General features: G+C 41.0%; 1 protein-coding gene across 3 annotated transcripts in view; it reads left to right on the top strand.

Annotated features, from left to right (window-relative positions):
• NLK (nemo like kinase) overlaps positions 1-18,900 on the top strand; it is a 39,790-nt gene that overhangs the window by 12,482 nt on the left and 8,408 nt on the right. For all 3 annotated transcript variants that reach the window (XM_071575014.1, XM_071575013.1, XM_071575015.1), the window contains 5 exons: positions 10,443-10,572; positions 11,775-11,830; positions 16,682-16,788; positions 17,492-17,577; positions 18,476-18,685. In XM_071575014.1, the coding sequence (XP_071431115.1) occupies positions 10,443-10,572; positions 11,775-11,830; positions 16,682-16,788; positions 17,492-17,577; positions 18,476-18,685 (589 nt within the window). The remainder of the gene's footprint in view (positions 1-10,442; positions 10,573-11,774; positions 11,831-16,681; positions 16,789-17,491; positions 17,578-18,475; positions 18,686-18,900) is intronic.

Here is an 18,900-nt window from a genome sequence, read left to right as displayed (position 1 = left end):
TATATCAAACAGTTCTCTGAGATGGCCCATTGGGGTGAGTTTTAAAGGAGAGGAAAAGGCTGAGGATCACTGACCCTGTGCTGTCCCCTTGAGCAATCCAGCTCTGCCCCAGCACCTGGTCCTGGCACCATGACACGAACAGGGTTGGCTCGTTTACCTGAAAATGTAAATTTTGCAGATTTTACAGTATTTCAGACATCTGAGTAGTAGCCAGACAACCTCTCATAGAAATTCATTGGTGACATGGTCTGCTCCTGCAGACGTGAAAGAATTTTAAACCATCTCGTCTCGCTCCCAGCAGGTTGGTCATTCAAAGGGCTGTTCCCTCTCCGCTTTGGAGTGTTGTTCTAATGTCTTCCTATTTCTGAAACTGCCTTTTGAATCTCTTGAAAGGGAGTGGTTATGGCTCCGGTGTAATTGAGACTGTCAAGGAAATAGGTGGAATTTTTACAGCACCGTGAGACTTGATGGTATGTGACAGGATCGTTCACTGCTCCCTGGTAATGGGAGGCTGATGTGTCTTTAAACTCCCTGGTAATAAATAGAAGCCTGACTTTTAAATTTTTTTTCCTTCTTTGCAATGTTGTGGGTCTTAAAAACTTCATTAGCATATACTGAAATAAAAACCACTTCTTTCCTTTTCCAAAAGTACCCCATAACCCTAAGGCCTCTTGTAGACTTTTGAACTGTAGAGGTTATGAATTTATTTATTTCACACTTGTGTTTTGACATATCCCTTCTGTTCCTACAGTAATTCAGAGAACAAATGATTGGGCAGGCTTGATCACATAGAAATCTTTGCATAGACAAAAAAATTGCAGCAGTTTACAATAATTTACAGGAGTAAAATGTGCAGAGGAAAACCTGCTGTCCATTGCCTTGAGTACAACAAGGATGTGGCTGTTAATGTAGTTGGAGCTTTTACCAGCCTTGTCAAATTACCTAAAGGATGATGTTGAGTTTGAGTTGCCATTCTGAGAAAAGCTGTGTTGTCTTGGAAAGAGGCAGCACAGCAAGAACTTGTGTCAGATGTGCTGTTCCTTTGGTTCTCAGCCCTTTGTTTTGGTTTGTTCATAGTGGAGGAATTGAGACCTCTGTGGTTAGTGTTTACTTTGGCCATTGTGAAGTGTTGGCGTTGGGAATTACAGTATCTTAAAGGCTTAATGTGTATTTTAAATAATATTTCCAAGTTCTGTGATTCTAATATCTGCTCCTGTGCAAGACAGATAAATAAAATGCTGTTATCTAAAATAATTCCTGGCAAAGGAAATGGAAGAGACAGTGTCATTTAGGAAGCATTCTGAGTTGCAGTTCTGTGTGCTGTATTACTGTAATAAACAAAGTAAGGAATGGGCAGGATAAGTTGAAACTTGAAAGGGCAATAAATAAGATTTGCTTCTTCCAGGTAAAAAATCTTGATGAATGTTTGGAGATTTATCATCATTACAGAATTCTGACAGATTAATATAAATAGCAGTAATTCATGAAATTAAAAGGTGCCATGGGCCTCAAACATACAGACATATATATTTGTATATATACAAATACATCAAAAATCCTGAGGCTTAATCCTTAAGCAACAGATACAACTTTTTTTTCCCGTGATGGAAGCAGGGAACACTGGAGTGTAATTCCCTGGAAGTGCTGATTATCTCATGTGCTGGGAAACAGCCACACATGATTGTGGTGGAAAAAGGGATGTCTGAAATAGGGCAGATTTCACCTGGAAGGTGAAGTGTTGAGGGATCGACTCCAGTGAGGGGCTGAGCTGCTTCACAGGGGTTATGGTGGGACTTTGCTGCTGTGATGAGGCAAAAAGGAGTTGTTTATTCACTATTTTTTGTGATTTGGTGTTGTCCTTGTTACCTCCACACTGGGGATGTGAGGGCCAAGGGAAAGCTGATGGTGAAGCCTCAGGTGCTGGGGGTGTTACTGCAGGAAACGAGGTGTCTGTTGAGAGGATTGACCAGAGACCTTATTAACCTACTTTACTCTGGAGGGGCAAAAATACTCCAGGAACTGTGCCAGGGCCTGGAGGCTTGTTGGACGTGGAGAAGGTTTCTCATTTGGATTTTTCTTGGTTTGCTGGTGGGAATGGGAATAGAGGTCAGTGAATGGGGGCAGGAATGTGCATGTAATTGTGGTGTATGCTTTAAAAATGAAGAGGAGAGAAGTACAAAAGTACATGGAGCTTTATGTGTTTATTTGTCATGTTATTTATTAATGAACATTTCAGACCTCACAGAGCTATGCCATTGATTAAAAAAAAAAGAATTGTTTTTATGGAATTAAAAACTATCCAAGTAAATGTCATGTGTAGTGTAATAACTTATTGTAGCTGTGGTTGTATCACTTTTTATTGATAAGTGAATAAAAAGATTTCAAGCACAGGCAGAAAATTTTGTGTAAATGGGGAAATAAAGTTGATTTGGAAAGCAGTTTCAATTTTAAGCTTCCATGAAGGAAGACAAATTAAACATTTTTAAAGATATTAACCATAACAGTATCCCTTTAATTTTCTCTCCTTTCTTTTAAGTAAGATACTCTGAATCACTTTTTGTTCAAGGAGACAGATTTCTTGCAGTAATCAGTTTTGCTTTTAGCTCTGATTTGTAAAGAATAAGTGATAATGGTGCACATGCTGGAGGGTGTGATTAGACCCGACATTAAAAGGCTTTTTTAGGACATGGATGGTTGGAAAAGTCGCTCTGGAGAGGTCTGGTTTGGCAGCTGAGCAGGAGTGGATGAAGCATTACCTTTGAAGTGTGGTAGGGAAAACAGGGCCCTTAACCCTTTCCCACAAAATACCTTTCAGTGGAAATTAAATCTGGATCTTTTCTTCAGGCTCAACTGAAAGTTCTCCCTGAGATCTCACAGCTTGCATTGAGGCAGTTCTTTCCCTGGATGGATCCTGTACTTCTAAAAAGCCCAACTCTCCAGGACATGTGTTAGAAAGACTGGGATATTTGGAATAACTTACAGGTTTTTTTCAAGTGTCTTTGGGTATTTTTTGATTACTTTACAGTATTCCATGGAGTATGTTGAGAAAAATTAATGAAATGCTGAGAATGCACATTGGTAGGAAGTTAATTAAATTGCCTTTTTTGGTAGTCTTCTTAAGTAACATATTTTCTGTTCAGTATCTTTACAACACACAAACTGTTCAAATGCAAATTCCTGCATGCAAACACCTACTTTACTTGCCTAATTATTAGGAAAATATTTAGCAGGTGGAATATGTTTTTATAGATTCCAGATGTCTAAAAGTGTGAGATGTTTTTATTTCTGAATGTGAACACCTTCACCCAACTTTTATCAATCGATATCAGTCTGCCAATGACTTTTTGAGTAGCTGATATCAAGTGGTCAGTTGTGGGAGTGAGTCCTGGAGCTCGAGCCAAACTCTTGCAAGGGTGGGTGAAATGAGGGAAACAATCTGTTGAGCTCTTCCCTCTGTCCCCACACTCTGAGTCGTTCCTTTATTGTGTTTACACAAACTGGACTTGGCTGTCTGTGCCTCAAAGTTAAATCCAAGTGAAATCAAAGTTTTGCTCAGTAGTATCTCCTCAGCTCTTTTTCAGTTTGCTTTCATATCATATCTCTCAAAATAAAGATTTTTTTTTACCCACTGTTAATATTTCATTTTAGGATCTTTGAAGTATTGCCAGCTGGAGGCTGCTGCAGAGCAATAGTGACCTGAAAATCATTAACAGCACATCCAGTGCTTAAATAGCTTGAAAAATAACAGCTGTTCTTTTTGATAATGTCTTCTAACAATGAAACCTTTTTTTTCCTTGCTTGTGTGCTAAAAACTCTGCTGTCAGTACCAGCTCTGCCTCAGTGGTTCAAACTTATGTGGTGCAGCTACTGGGGTTTTTTGTAGACAATGGTTTGATGCAATAATTTGGAATTTTTTTGAAGTCCCCAAACCCCTGGTGTGAATAGGTAGTCACACTTTGTCTGTGTCGTGTTTGTGTTAGTTGTGTCTCGTGGGCCCTGATTAGATCCTCAGGGAAACAGGTTTTAATGTAGCTCACAGGGAAGATAATAAGAAATGATGTAATTTATCCCTGAAGTTGTGTCTCTGGCCACTGAGTGGGTGCAGGATCCACCTCTGGTCAGTGCTGATCCTCACCTCAGTGGGGAGTTGCCCTTGGATTTGGTGTGTGCATCCTTGGATTCAGAGCTTCTCTGACTTCTGCTTCTTCAGCGCTGATGATGCTGTGACTGTCTGATCTCTTAATTCTGTTTTTTTCTTCCTTACTGGGGACAAGCCTCATGCTGTAAGTTTAGAGCAATAAACTGCTCCAGAGAGCAATAAAGTGAAGGGGACTGGGCACTGCTTTGATGTGATATTTGCCTCCTTTTCATAACGTATGTGTGGGTGGCTTTTCCTTTAAAAATTATAGCTGAAATGACTATGAATATCTCTTTTAAACGGGATTGTATCAGCTTTTGCATCTCTCAGACAATGTGTGTACAGCCAGAGGGTAAAACCCATTATAATGCCAGGCTAATTGCGTGAGTGTGTATGCTAAAACTCTCTTGTTGTGAGAAATCCAACCAAAACAAAGCCTTGCTCCCTCCTGATGATCTGGCTCCCAGGGCTCCTGGAGGGGTGCCCAGGTCACCCACCCTGCTGACAGGGCAGGGCACAGCGTGGTCTGTAACACAGCGTGGCCTCTGGCTGGGCACACAGCGAGAAAAGGCTCCAGTGAAATTAAAAAATCGGCGTCCTCAAATCAGGAAATTGGTTGTCCACTTTGAGCTGGTTCTCTGCATTCACTGCTGGGGTGAGGCACCCCTAGAGAAGCAGTTCGTGTGTTACCCAAAAGCCCTAGAAAAGAGATTAATCCCACCTCTCCCTCTCCTTATTCACTCGGCAGAGCCAGTGGGACTGACTTAGATCCTCTCTGACATATGCTTAAGCTGCCATTGTTCCTGAACAAGCGTCTGTCTGTCTTCCCTTTGTCTCAGGGACTTGTTCCCTGCTCCCTGTGTCCCTGTGCCAGCACAGCTGTTGGCAGGGCTGGAGCTGGCAGCAGCCATTCCCAAGGTCAGGGAGCCACACTTGGTGCTTTGGACTGGAAAACTGACTGTTAGGCTGCTAAAGTTAGACAAAGCCATTTAGCATTTGAATAATTTAATTTCCATTAGGAATTGTCACAGAGCCTTAAAATGTGTTTTATGTGTGCTGCTGAACACCGGTGGGTCAGGAACCAGTGTGGGATGGTTCCAGGTGGACTCTCCAGCCTGTGATCCGAGGAAATGCTGCTGTTTATAGGCAAGGTCATTGGAGAGTCTGGAACGTCACTTTTGTCCTGTCTCCTTGCTGTTTGAGTCTTTATAAAAGTAAACTGTTAAACAGCTGCTTTACTTTGTTTAAAAATTCAGTCTATGTGTATATATTTCCTTTTGTCCTTCAGTAAGAAATCCACTGTTAAATGTATATACATGCATTGTTTTATTTTCCTAATGTTTTCACACTTATGTGGTTGCTTTCCTCCCCTCTCCCCTCTGCCACCCAATAGTCCACTAAATGTTGTAGATTTGTCTTGCCTGGCAGTCATTCTACAGAGAACAAAATGCTGGGTCTCATGGCCTGTTCCGTGTGCAAATTTTATGTACCCAATCAAGCATTTCCCAGATAAGAGATTTGATAACTGCACACCCTTTCCCTGCCTTTCAACTTCAGTCTTGGGAACCTTCTGGGTTTGTGAACTTTTCTAAGATTTTTAGTGTCACCCCATACTCGTGTATTTTGAGATGTGCCAGGATGTGATTGATTGCAATACCATGTACTGAAAAAGTAGTGTGTTGGTATCACATGCCCTTGGGTATGAGCTGCATTATTTGTTTGAAAGTGGTGTATCAAACATGCCTGGGTGAGCAGCTGAACTGCTGGTGGGACCAGGTCAGTTGCATATCTCAGTGTAAGGCCTGGAAAAGCCTGTGTGATTGAGAGTCAAGCAACTGAGTAAATAGTTCACTGACTAATATGAAAAACTTGCAGAGTAATCCTATTAAATCCCCTTCCTTCTGGTAAGTCCTGATGTTAATTTATAGGGATTCTATATGTGAAAGAAGGGTTTGCTTCCCTTGTAGAACAAACTCCATCAGCAGTTTCCCACACCGCCCCTGAGAACATTCTTTCATTATCTTGCTCCTGTGTAATAATTGCACGGAGCAATCACAAACTTGTTTTTCTACCAGTTGAAACTACAGAACAATGTGTATGCCTTGACCTGGATTCAGGGAGAGAAAAAGTCACTGTTGGCGAAGTCTCCACCTTGAAAATTTGCCATCAACATGGCAGGGACTTGCTAAAGGCTTATAGTGCGTAATTGAAACGCCTGAATGCCTGCAAGGATTCTTTGAGATAAGGATTGTCTTTGAAAACATTGTAACTAGAGGTCTGGATAGTGTCATTAATCCCTTCTATAGTTCTATTACTCTTTAAGTATTATTTCTGGTGTGATTAGCCTACAATGTAAATAGCAGCTGCAGGTTTTGTGAAATATCTCTTTCCTTGATAAGTTTTATGTCAGACTATTTTTTTAAACTTTTACTGTAGTTCTTAAATAAGATTTGTATGTTTGGATTATGTATAATGGGCAAAACAAAAGGTAGAAGAGTGGCCCTTCTGCACAGGGCCCCCAGCCCCAGTTCAGGGGGTGCACTCCTGTTCCTGGCACTGGCCTTATGCTCCTGGCAGGACCCAGGGCTGCTCTCCAGCTGTGGTCGTGATCTGCTCCCCAAAACTCTCCATCTTGCTCTTTGCCCCAGCCCTGTGCTGGCCCAGCTCTGTCACCCCGAGCCACGGGGGGCTTGGAGGTGACCCCACTCATTGTGTTCGGTGCTGGATCTGGCTCTGGGTCTCCGTTCCAAGCATCAATCCTAAATGTGCGGTGAGAGCTGAACTGTCTTACTTGATATTCCCCCACACTTCCAAATTATATTTATTAACTTATTTTTTGCCCCATACCTATATATAATTTTTGCTAAGTTATTTTTGGTTTCAATCTTGGTCTCTGATCTCTTTATCCCCAGCTGCAGTTGGTTCTTAATAAGTGAAACCTTTGAGCCTTCAGTAGTATCTTGAAAGCACAGCCCTGGTGCCTCTGCTGAGTGATGGATAACTCCTGCCTGCTGGGCCCTTTGCTGTGGGATTCACCCAGGCTGGAATGTCCTCACAAAGCAGAGAAGGGAATTGAAATGTGTTCTTCTGAGAGCAGCAGTAAGTAAAGCTGCCTTTCTAGCTGTTCTCTCAATTAGCTCCTGGGAGATTTTCCTGCTTTTCTAGTTGCTCCTGGGGATACATGACCCGATAGCATATTGCTATAAATAATGATTTTACCAGTATCAAAGTAGGTACTGTACACAAACACAAAGCAGTATTTTCAGCATCTTTTTTGGAAGCTGTAAATACCAGGTTTTTCCAACAGGCTACTTCCTTTCTTGTTTCTGTTCCTTGGAATTCAGGCCTGACAGTTCTGATCTTCAGAACCTGGGCTGTTAGTTTTCTGCTGCCCCTTGAAGTGAAATTGCTGGTGAATGGTACAAAGCTCCCAGGGCAGGAGGTGAGGGGCAGAGTGACATTGCTGCAGCTATGGGGGAAAGAGCAGAGGAATTTCTTCCCAGCTGGATACTGCAGGTGAGCATCACTTGTCTGTAGAAGTAGGTTATTTAAATTGGCCTTAAATGCAGATGCCACAGCAACTCCATTCAACTCCTTCTTCTATGTGAGGCTACTCCAGGGCATTAGGGAAAAATGAGTTGTTGCTGGACTGGGAACATTTGGAAAGTCAGAGAGCAGCCACACCAGGCCTGGCTTGCACAGCTAAGGAGAACTTCAACAGCTCTGCAATGTGTTTAGCTCTTCTTGAGTCTTAAAATGGATCCCACAACTAGAAAAATTGAGCATCAGTAAATCTGTGGTAGCTATCAACATAAATCAGACTTTTGTGTTATTTCATTAAAGACCAACCATTTTATCAAACCTTTCCCTCTCCCTCATGAGGCTGGATGAGAGCTCTGTCTATGGGAGGAGGGTGAGAATCCACAGGACACTGACAGTCCCTGGGATCAGTGGTCTGATTATGTTCTGACTGAACAGAATTTAGTATTCCCAGATAAACATCTAAACTAAACTAAAGAGATGTGGTACCTGGAGGTACAAAGCACTGGCAGTTTTCTTAAGTCTCAACATCAGGAGAATCTTGGAAACTGGCAACTCTGGGCTCAAAATTTTTGACTCTATGCCTTCAGTCAGCGAGAAAAAATGGATATCCATTCATATTTTTAGGGGTACTGGTTGCAAGGCTTTTCAGGCATTCAGCAACTACTTTCCTATACATATAAGCTCTCTGAGGTAATGTTTATTTTAAAGTGTTTTCCTTTTTTAAGAATGTTGATAAAGGAAATAGAAAGGGAGTTAAACCTCGGGCCTCACACCTGTGTGATACTCAGTGTATGGCCTGTAGGATCCACTGCTGGAATTCCTGCCAATCCATGAATATCCTTTGGCAGCAGCTCTGCGTGTGTGTGGTCAGAAATGGCTGTTGGAGCTCCAACAGGAAAATGAGTCAATCAGTGCCATCAGTGTCTTCAGGGAGGAGCTTTAGGAATGAAATTTTACAACTTTAGTTTTGGAGCAAATACATCTATTTACTTATTATGTCTATTTAATTCCCAGGACTCAGCAGCTTTAAACTTGACTTCAGCAGGTTAGAGGTTTGGTGTCTTGTCACCCTTTTTTTTTCCCTCTTTAAATCTGGTAAAATTTGGTGGGGGCCAGAAATGCTGCCTCCTAAAAAGAGAATATCACTAATTAGCTGATCAGTGGTGCTTGAGCTTGTGAGCTGTGGGAGCTCTGAGCTCGTGCTGGGATCAGATTTATCTGAATTTATGAGCCACTGCCTGGCCTGGCCCCCCTGTGTGTCCATGTCCTTCAAACTCTGCCTCTGCTGGATCCCAAAGCCACAGGCCAGCCTGAAACGTGCCAAATGCTCATGAGAAACAACCCCTTGTTGTGCAGGTGCATTCCCGAGGTCCCCCATCCCCTGGGAGGGCATTCCCTGTGTGGTGGGAGGGACATTTCAGTGTGGCCCATGTGAGCATGGGGGGATGTGAGCAGAGCCAAAGGTCCTGGAGAAAATAGGAAATATATCATGGAGTAGAAAGAAGACCCTTTCAGACTCTTTTCAGCTGTGTTTCCCACCACAGAAATAGTCTGATAGCACCTTTCCCAAATCTTAATTAGAATACAGATGTGCAGTGGCTGTTAACAGGTGTCTGCACCAGGTGTTACACTGACTGTGGATTGATTGAGTTGGTTTGTATTTTGGAATCAGATGTGGCACTTGGTGCTAAGGTAGATATTTGAATACTCCAGTCTAATCTTTTGTTTAGATATTTTACTTCCATATTTAGATATTTTACTTAGATATGTGAGACAGAAGAAGCCACTTTGTGCTTTCACTGTAGAGGAGTTGCATGAAAGATACAAAAGCCAGGAACTTTTTAAGGACGAGTGTAGTAATCAGGGTACAAAGCTGGGTGTGGATTCTTCTGTGAGTTTGGCATTGCACTGAGATTAAAGTTATTTTGGTCATCCCAGTAAAAATATGCACATACTCTTTTCTGTAGTGAGGTTTGAGAAGCTCACCTTAAAAACTGGGATTGGGAATTGAGGCACCATAATCTCCTTGCTCTACTTTTATGGTTCTTATTATAAAATTCTATTTTCAGAATCTAATTATTTTGAATTAAAATACTTGCCATGTGCAAAGCACCTTATAATTTCTGAGCTACTATACTTGCATCCCATAATTTCTGTATGAGAAACACTGATATCACACCTGTTTTATGTTGGTGGAAACTCAGGAACCATGTGCTGTTGCTTCTCCAGATGTGAGGTGATTTGGTGGTAGATCAGTACTCTTAACACTTGCCAGTGTTCTGTCAGAATGGAATTGTTACATGTTTTGTCCTCTTAGGAGAAGAAGTAGAGAGCAACAGACCTAACAAAATCCAATCTGGGTAACTGAGAGAGTGTTTTAATAAGGTCTTTTTGAGGAGGTAAGGGAGATGTGTATCAGCATGTTCTCTACTTGGCTTCAGGTGTTGCTCTCACGCTGAGCTCAGTGTGTGCCCATGGCAGAGTGTGAGCACTGGGGTGTGTGTCTGACACTGAACAGCCTGTGAGCTGGCCTGGGGGCTGTGTGTGCTCTGACCAAGGAATGGTCACACCTACAGGACACAGGCTCTGGAGGACAGTGCTTAACGCCCTTGGATTAATGTTTTTTTCCTCTAGAATTGTCTTCACCTTGTTTTGGCTCATTGTCTGAGCTAAGAATGATAAAAACTCTAAAACATTCTTTTCTTATTTAGAAAAATTGCCTAACAGGAGTATGTGATGTTGTAAATCTTTTATTCTGTAGGTCAGTCACAGATCCACGAGATGGAAAGAGAGTTGCACTCAAAAAGATGCCCAACGTCTTCCAAAATTTGGTCTCTTGTAAAAGGGTCTTCCGGGAGTTGAAGATGTTGTGTTTTTTTAAGCACGACAATGTAAGTAAATTCCAAGTAATTTTAAAGTCTTTGGTAAAACCTAAATGTAAGATGGACCTTTCTGTAACAGAAGTGTGTTTTCTTTTAAGTTGTAGAGTATCTAAAATGCTTTCAGAGCTCTCTAATTTTATAGTTACCAGATTTTCTGGAAACTCAGATATTGCTGTTAGAAACACTATAAAAAGGAAATTATCAAGAATGTAAGAATAGTCATAAATTCCCTTTCAAAATGTGTACAAATAGACAGTCAATGCCATTCTGCCCAATCCTGCCCCACAAGCATGCTGGGAGCACAGCCTTCCTTCCCCTGGTGGGATGGCATCAGGAAGGGGGGACTGTTTCAGAACCTCATTTCATTGCTTTTCCTCCTGTTTTAAAGTTTACCTTTTTTAATCTGAAGGTATCATATCCCAAGGAGTATGTTCCTTGTGGTGGAGCCCTGGGTTTGGGTGGGGTTGGTGGGGCCCCCACCACTGTCACCCATTCCTGGGAGCTGCATTCTGGGACAACATTGATTTTGAACTGGGACCTTAAGCTGCTCCTCAGCAGTGTCTTCATTGTGGAGAAGTTCTGTCTGAGAACTATAAAAGTAAATAAAAGCATCTCTGTAAGTAGCCAAAGTTGAGCCTGATAACACTGAATTTTGGGTGCTTCACCTAAATGTTGGGGACATTCCAAGCACATGATCCAAATGACTACACCAAGAGAGTATCATTTTCTGTGAGAGGAAGTGAGTTCTGTGCCACTGCCTTTCTACCTTTTTGCTTTTTTCTCCCTTTTCTACCTCTGAGGTGCTCATTCAGAATGGGAACAGCTTTGGGATTTGCAACTCTTGTGTGGAAACAGTGAATCACGAAACACAAAAGGCAGAACAAAGTATAATATCTTCTGCTTTTGCATTTCTTTGCTGGAATTCCTTCTTTCAAATGTTTTATGATATTTTAAATAAACAGATAACTCTATGCATTTAAACTAGTACTTGAGCAGCTGGAAAAAATTTCTTGAGTTAAAAAAGAGAGCCACTGAATGTACAGAATGTCTGAGTTGGTGGGTTACAGAATATTGGTGGGACAGAATATTGGTCTGTCTGTGGGGCAGAATAAAGCAAAGTCATGTAAGAAAGGTGCAATCTGACTGTCTTTTTGAAAGGGATTTGTTTTGTTTGACTGGAATAAGACTTGACCTTGTGTGGTGTTTCCTAGGTACTCTCTGCCCTCGACATCCTTCAGCCTCCACACATTGACTATTTTGAAGAAATGTATCCTAAATATAAAATTAGAGCATCTTAACTGAGGTAGGTGTGATTTTCATTAGCTTAGAAACTGCCAGTGGTTGGTGGAACCCATGAAGTGGAACTACAGAAACCGTGAGCCTTTATCTGAGCAGTTTTGTTTAAAGAAGTGAACTTGTAGGATCCAGAACCCAGTTATTGTTGATGTTGGAGGAAAAATGGTGCAGGACTGAGCCCGAAGCTTCGACTCTGTAAGGGCCAGTACATGCAGGGATTGTGGGATTTACCTGCAGGTCCTGCTGCTCCTAATTGGGCATTTCCTAAAAATGTTTTTTTGAAAACTATATCCAATAATTAATCTCCTCTCAGTTAAAAGTACCTTAAAATACTTTGTGGTGTTTTCAGAGAGTCCAGCCTTCCCAGGCTTTGAAACCATGACTGTTCAGAGAGGTTTCAGGGACCAGCAGAGCTGTGGCTTTCCTGGGTCAGCCTCTGTCGTGGTCAAGGAGAGATTTCTGGGAGCTGTTTGTGCTGTGTGATGTGTCCCTGGTGGGGAACTCTATTCTGACACTGAATTGGAGCAAAAAACTTGACATGGAAATGTCATGTTTTGGTTTGGGTTTTTTATAACTTTTTCAAACTTTAGGTTGTCTTTTATTTGTGGGATTGGGAATTTCTGCTTCCTAAAATACTGAAAAGTGAGTCCTTGAGCTGGGTGGGCTCTGACTCTGGTGGAAAGAGAAGTTCTCTGCTGCTCCTGTGGTTAGACTTGGGCAGGTTGGTTTTAATTACTGGTGGGTCTTACCTGCTTCTTTGTATGACCCACTTTAAAATTAATGGGTGGAAAATTGTCATTATTTTTAGATAACCTGAACTTTGTGAAATATGGCTTGATCTATTTATATAGTACCTTGAATTGATTGGTGAAGAAAGTAGGTGTAATCAGCTTGATGATTTTAACCAAAGTGCAGCATGATTTACTCATGAAGAAACACATTAATTGGTTGAAAATATTGCTGTGCTGTACTGGGCCCTTTTCATATGAATTGAGATAAAGCTTTTAAATTTTGCTTTGAGATTTCTTTTCATGAGAAGACCATATAAGTAGTGTTCAAAACCTGCAGTTTGGTTATGTGCACTAGTTCAATGCCCTCATTTAGAACAAGTCATATGAGTTACAAATCAGATCTAGGTTAAGGATTACTCCTTCCGTGTAATTGTACAATCAAGAATATTTAAATGGTATAAGCTTGTTTTTATGAGCTTAACTACTGCCATGTTTTGAATATGTTAGTTTCCTTCATGGCTAACTGATTTTAAGTCATTCTGACTACTATTTTATAGGGCTTTTTTAAATATTAGCTTTAATTTCTCAACTTTGATATTGGTAATAGAAGATGATTTGCTTTATGTAGTTCTTCTGTCTTTTGAAATAATTGCAGTAAGTGTACTAAAGACCCTTGAATTCCTTAAAAGAGTGAATTAATAAGTGTTTTGATTTATAGCATGTTTTTAATTGCATTATTTCTGCTTACTGTGGAAAGGAGAACTTACTTCACATTTTGAAGAAGATCAGGTAATGATGTTCTGTATTTGAGGATGTAGCTGTAAAATCTTCTCTTGTTGATCCACCAGTAGTTTCCAAAGGAATCACAGGGATGTTCCATTTTTACAAAAAGATATATTGAACAGTGATAAAAGTGTGAAGGTCTGAAATTGCCACTACGTGATTTCCTTTGTTCTTTCTAAGGAATTGTAGTGTCCTTTTTAGGGGAAAAATATAATAAAAGACTGACTAAAATTACATGAATGATGTATTGCAGATGAGCTGGTAGAGTTCCTTTCAATTATTCAGTGCCTCATAGGTACCAGCAGGAATTGCAAAGTGTATTTTGTAAAGAGAACTAATTATAAAACTAACTTAAAAATTTAATGATAAATTAAAAGATTTCTTAGGGAACTGGTAATGAATAAAGGAATTGTTTTAGAATGAAAATTCTTTGTGAACTCTTAGATTGATCTGTAATTTGAATTTATAATGAGATTTTAGATTGAAAATATTTGTAAGCATTCAGAGTCTTACAGGGTATTGATATTTCTGCCAATATCACCTAGTGCAAAAGTGAATACATAAGGGACCATATAGTATTCTCTGTGTTTGTCTTGACAAAATACATGGAAAAGTGATTGTTAGTGAATGTTAGGGGGTTTTATCTTTATTTTTAAGTTTGTCATTAAGCTGAAGTTCAGAGTTTACCCCTGCATTCATCACTTTGCCTTGGTGGAACACGAGTGTAATCCCTGGTATCCAAACCTGGCCAGTGTTTTGGTTCTGTCATCCACCAGTTTCCCAGGTATTCTCACCCAGCTTTAAACACATCAGCTATAAAGGTGAATGGTGACTCTTGGATTTTTCTAGAGCATCTAAAAATCCTTTCATTACAGTGAACATAACTGTTAGTTCTTGACTTGCCCAAACTGGTTTGGCAACATTAGGGTTGTGGTTGGACTCTGATCTTAAAGGTCTTTTCCAGCTTAAATGATTCCATGATTTATAGCTCTTTTTTCCAGTATCAAAATCCTCCATAGTTGATTGTAATACTGAATTCAGCAACTGCAGACCCACGGACATTATCCTAAGTTTCCATAGTAACTTTTGGAAAACTTGTCCCATTAAAGTGAGTATCAAATGCAGCTGCAAAGACACCACTTTTATCTGTTTGAATGACTGGGAAAGATTTTAATACAAGTAGAAGCAAAGGTGTCCAGCAATTCCTGCCCATTGATCTCACGGAGAGGTGAAAGAACTGTTTTCTGTGGATTAGGGAGCAAATCCCTCATATTTGCAGGATGGAGGAGGGCAGGGAGGAACAAGGTGGGGTTTGGTTCCTCTGGGCAGTGAAAGGGACACCGACAGCACTGCTGGTACCAGCAGTGTGTGCTTACCCTTGAGGAGGCTTCCCCTGCCCCAGCACAAACACCAGCTGAGCAGGGACTGGCAGGATTAGTTTGTGAGGCCATAGAATTGAGTTCTGAGGTGTGAAAGATGGAACAAAGAGGGTCCAAGGCATGCTGAGAGCACCACATCACCGAGGGCACTTCATCCCTTTCTAAAATTTATCTGTTGCTTTATAAAATGTACCAACTCAGCAGGTCCCAGCCAGCAGAGCAAGCGAAGTTCTTTTGTGCCACGCGTTTGCTTTGATAATTACTGTGAAGCAAATTGGTACATTTGTAGTTCTAATTTTATACAGCTACTTAACTAATTACTGCTGTCAGGAGCAATTTTTCCCTGGTAGTAATGCTTGTGGCTGCGTGTCCAGCTCCAGTGGCCACCCCACAGCCGGCGTTGGGTGGGTTGACTTGACACAGCAAAGGGCAGGTACCTGTGCGAGCAAGGGGTGCAAATCCCATCGGGTTGAGGTCTGGTTTTTGCCAAACACTTGCAGCAGTGGCTGGGTGAGGTCACAGCCCTGTTGGGTCCCAGGCAGGAGGAGCCGCCCTGTTTGTCACGGGCAGAACATCGGCGGGCGCTGCTCAGCAGAGCCCTCATCAAATTATCCAGAGACAATAATCAGATCGCTGCTCTTGGGGTTAATGGCACCTCTGAGCCCTGTCAAGAGCTTTATTTAATGCGCCCCAGACCTGGAGTGGTGCAGGTGCCATTTCAGGCCCTCATTTAATTTAAGCTGCTTTAGTTGGCATGGCAACTAGTGGAGACATCTGGGAGACATTATGCTTGGGATTGAGATTTAGGAGGATTTGTGGCGTAGCAAAACAAAAATCTTATCATAATAAAGTGCAGAGTAATGCTTTTGGGTTTTTTAAAATATTTTACATTAAATTAAAAGTAAAGATTTGTTGCAGCTGTAAGGTAAACTCCAAATTTTAAAAGCCTGGTATAAATATTTAAGAGGGTCTTTGCTAAAGGAAAAGAAAAATTAGAGGACTACAAATTATGGTGCTGCAGGGTTGGGTTTTTTCTTTATGAATTCTTTATGAATGCAATTTTAATTTTTTTACTCTCAAAAAGTTGGTAATATTTAATTTATAAAATGAATTTTTGTGTGGTGTGCTGATGGCAGCTGAACCATTTGGCTGATGGGAATTTGGCTGGAGAGGGTTGGCAGAGCAACAGATGAAAGGGCAACATTGGCTAGGTAGAAATGAAAGAAAATGTGCATTTGATACCTTGCTGTATCAGTTAACACATTACCTCCTTCAGCCACAAACACAGTAATATCAGAGACTCTGGTTTCAAATACAACTGCTGAACTAAGCTTTTAAAGCAGAATGTTTTTTAATTAGTGCCGGTAGTGCCCCCAGTATTTATTGTGGTGATTTCTGCCACAGCTCCAAGTGATTCTGACTGGGATTTGTGTGCAGGTGGATACGATGCTTGGGCAGGTGGAAGGATGGGCTCTGGGTACAAGCAGGGAAGTGTGTGCATTTTCAAAACTCCACATTCCTCACTGGCAGCCTCCTGAAGGTGCTTGGGATAACGACTTCATGGGCTGGCAGCTGCTGGAACTGTGTTGATTTGTGTCCTTTGTGAAGATGCTCCTGTAGTTGTATGCAATTTGTGGCTTACCAACTTTAAGGAAAAATTTAAAGGTTTCAAGATGCCATTAATTATACCAACACTTTTGTTTCTGGTTTCTGAGTTGTAATTTGACTTTAGAATAACTTCATACAACTACCTTAACCCAAAGGCTGTAATTGACTAATGTGGTTTTTTTTCACAACCCCCTTTTTCTTTTCATTCTTGTAAGAGCTTGGAGGCTTGACCTCTGAAGGAGCTTTCTTCTCTTTGAGTAGTAAATGTTTCAAGAGCTTCTGTGCTGGACGTTCTGCTTTTCCTTAACCAATAACCTGAAGATATGTTGTCACTGAGTTGATGCAGAGTGACCTCCATAAGATTATCGTCTCTCCTCAGCCACTCAGCTCAGATCATGTCAAAGTTTTTCTTTACCAGATTTTAAGAGGTAACTTTTCTTCTCATAAATGTCATTAAATTTATGTAGTAGTAATATTTTGTCTCTGTTTATTAATGTTCATTCTCAAGACATCCTCATCTTGAATAAGCTTCATGTGGAAACTTCTTTTAATTTAATATTTAAATAAATAGGAAGCATGAATTACTGTAGCTACAAGAGCATGGCAGCCCTGCTGCCTTCCAGCATAGTCAGGGGGAATGAAAAGTCATGCTTTTAGAATCAAGGCACAGAAAGGACACCTAGACTGAGCCAAATTGGTAAATATGTGTAACTATACCCACTTAATGTCAAAACTGTTATTGGAAAACAGCAGTAAGAGGTATATGTCAAAATTCCAGAGTGGGGATTAGCAGAGTATCTGTGCCACAAACAGGGAGATGATATTTTGCTTTTGATTTGTTTTGTTGGGTTTTTATTGTGGGGATGAAGGGGTAGGGTTTGGGTTTCAGGTTTTTTTTAAAAGCAGACTATTTAAATTCCTTGCTCTGTCTAGTTTATATAGTCAAAAATTTTACCCTCTCATTGAGTGAGTGTGCACTAGAGACTAAAAGTTAGAATGATATGGAAACTGAGCCCCAGGCAAAGTCTTTGATGATGAGGAGTTGCCAAACCTTCCAGGAAAATGTTTGCAGCTTTAAATTATTTTTAAAAGAAAAAACATTGTTTATTTTGATTTCCTTCAATATTTCAGGTCTGAAATACCTACATTCTGCTGGCATTTTACATCGAGACATTAAACCAGGGAACCTACTTGTGAACAGCAACTGTGTCCTTAAGGTGCTACTTACATTTATTGAAGATGTTCATGTGTATGTGCTGGTTGTTATGAAGCAGTTGTGAAATTTTTAAACAAAGGACATTCAGTGTGAACACTTTGCCTGAAAGTCAGTTTAAAAGGAAAAAAATCCCACAGATTTTTAAAAAATTATAAATAAAGCAAACATCTTCCCTCCCCTTTTCTTCCTAAATCTCTGAAAGCAAAAGAGACACAATTCCTGTGTTTGATTTATGTGGGATCTCCTGTGCCTGTTGGCTGGAAGGGGCAGGGGGCTCTGGGGGTGTCTCAGTGTCAATGTTCTCCTCAGAGGAAGATGACACTGAAAGCTCAAGACACTTCCATTAAATTCTTGGACATATGGAATTTTGGAGGATTTAGGTGTGTTGTACAGCTTTGCCAAACGTAAAAATTCAGTGTTGTTTACAGGGATTTGCTAAGCAATCTAATTGGGAAAGTCTGGTGTCTTTTCTTAACCATTCTGGTTCAAGGAATTTTTAACAATTCTCCATGCCAGAGTGAGTAGAAGGCTGAATCTTCAACATTTTGAGGTGTATCATGAACAAATGAAGTTTGTTTGGGTTTAAATACTCTGTACACAGAGGTCGGGGGTTTTCGTAGTGCAAAGCTTTTTAATCTTTTAGATTACAAGTACTGTAATGCCAACATAAAATGTGCTGTGATGTCAAATCAAATTGTAGAAAGTTTAAATGGCTGTGGAATAAAGTGATGTAGTTTCCTCCTGTCCCCCTTTTCCCCTGGCTTATGCAGTTACAGCAGATTGTCTGAGGGGTTTAAGTGCTGTTTGGGATTCCCTGCCTCATTCCCACAAGGTTGCCTATTTGAACTGCAGAAAGTGTTTTGGTTGTTTTAATTTTTTTATTTACCTTCTCAATTTAGATTTGTGATTTTGGATTGGCCAGGGTGGAAGAATTAGACGAATCCCGGCACATGACTCAGGAAGTTGTCACTCAGTATTACCGCGCTCCGGAGATCCTGATGGGCAGCCGGCACTACAGCAATGCCATCGACATCTGGTCTGTTGGCTGCATCTTTGCAGAGTTGCTTGGGCGAAGGATATTGTTTCAGGCACAGAGTCCCATCCAGCAGGTATTGTTGTGTTTCCCTTCCAACATTTTTCCGCTGTGTAATTTCCTGGAATCAGTTGGACTGGTGCACTTCAAGGGACACACTGAGGGGACTGGAGTGAGTCCAGAGAAGGGAAATGGATCTGGGGAAGGGTCTGGAGAGTCAGAATGCTGAGGAGCTGCTGAGGGAGCTGGGAGGGCTCAGCCAGGAGAAAAGGAGGCTCGAGGGGATGTTCT

The sequence above is a fragment of the Pithys albifrons genome, chromosome 21 (assembly GCF_047495875.1).
Source record: "Pithys albifrons albifrons isolate INPA30051 chromosome 21, PitAlb_v1, whole genome shotgun sequence".
NCBI lineage: Eukaryota > Metazoa > Chordata > Aves > Passeriformes > Thamnophilidae > Pithys > Pithys albifrons.
The sequence above is the reverse complement of the archived record's forward strand: the minus strand, read 5'-3'. Positions and strand labels throughout refer to the sequence as shown.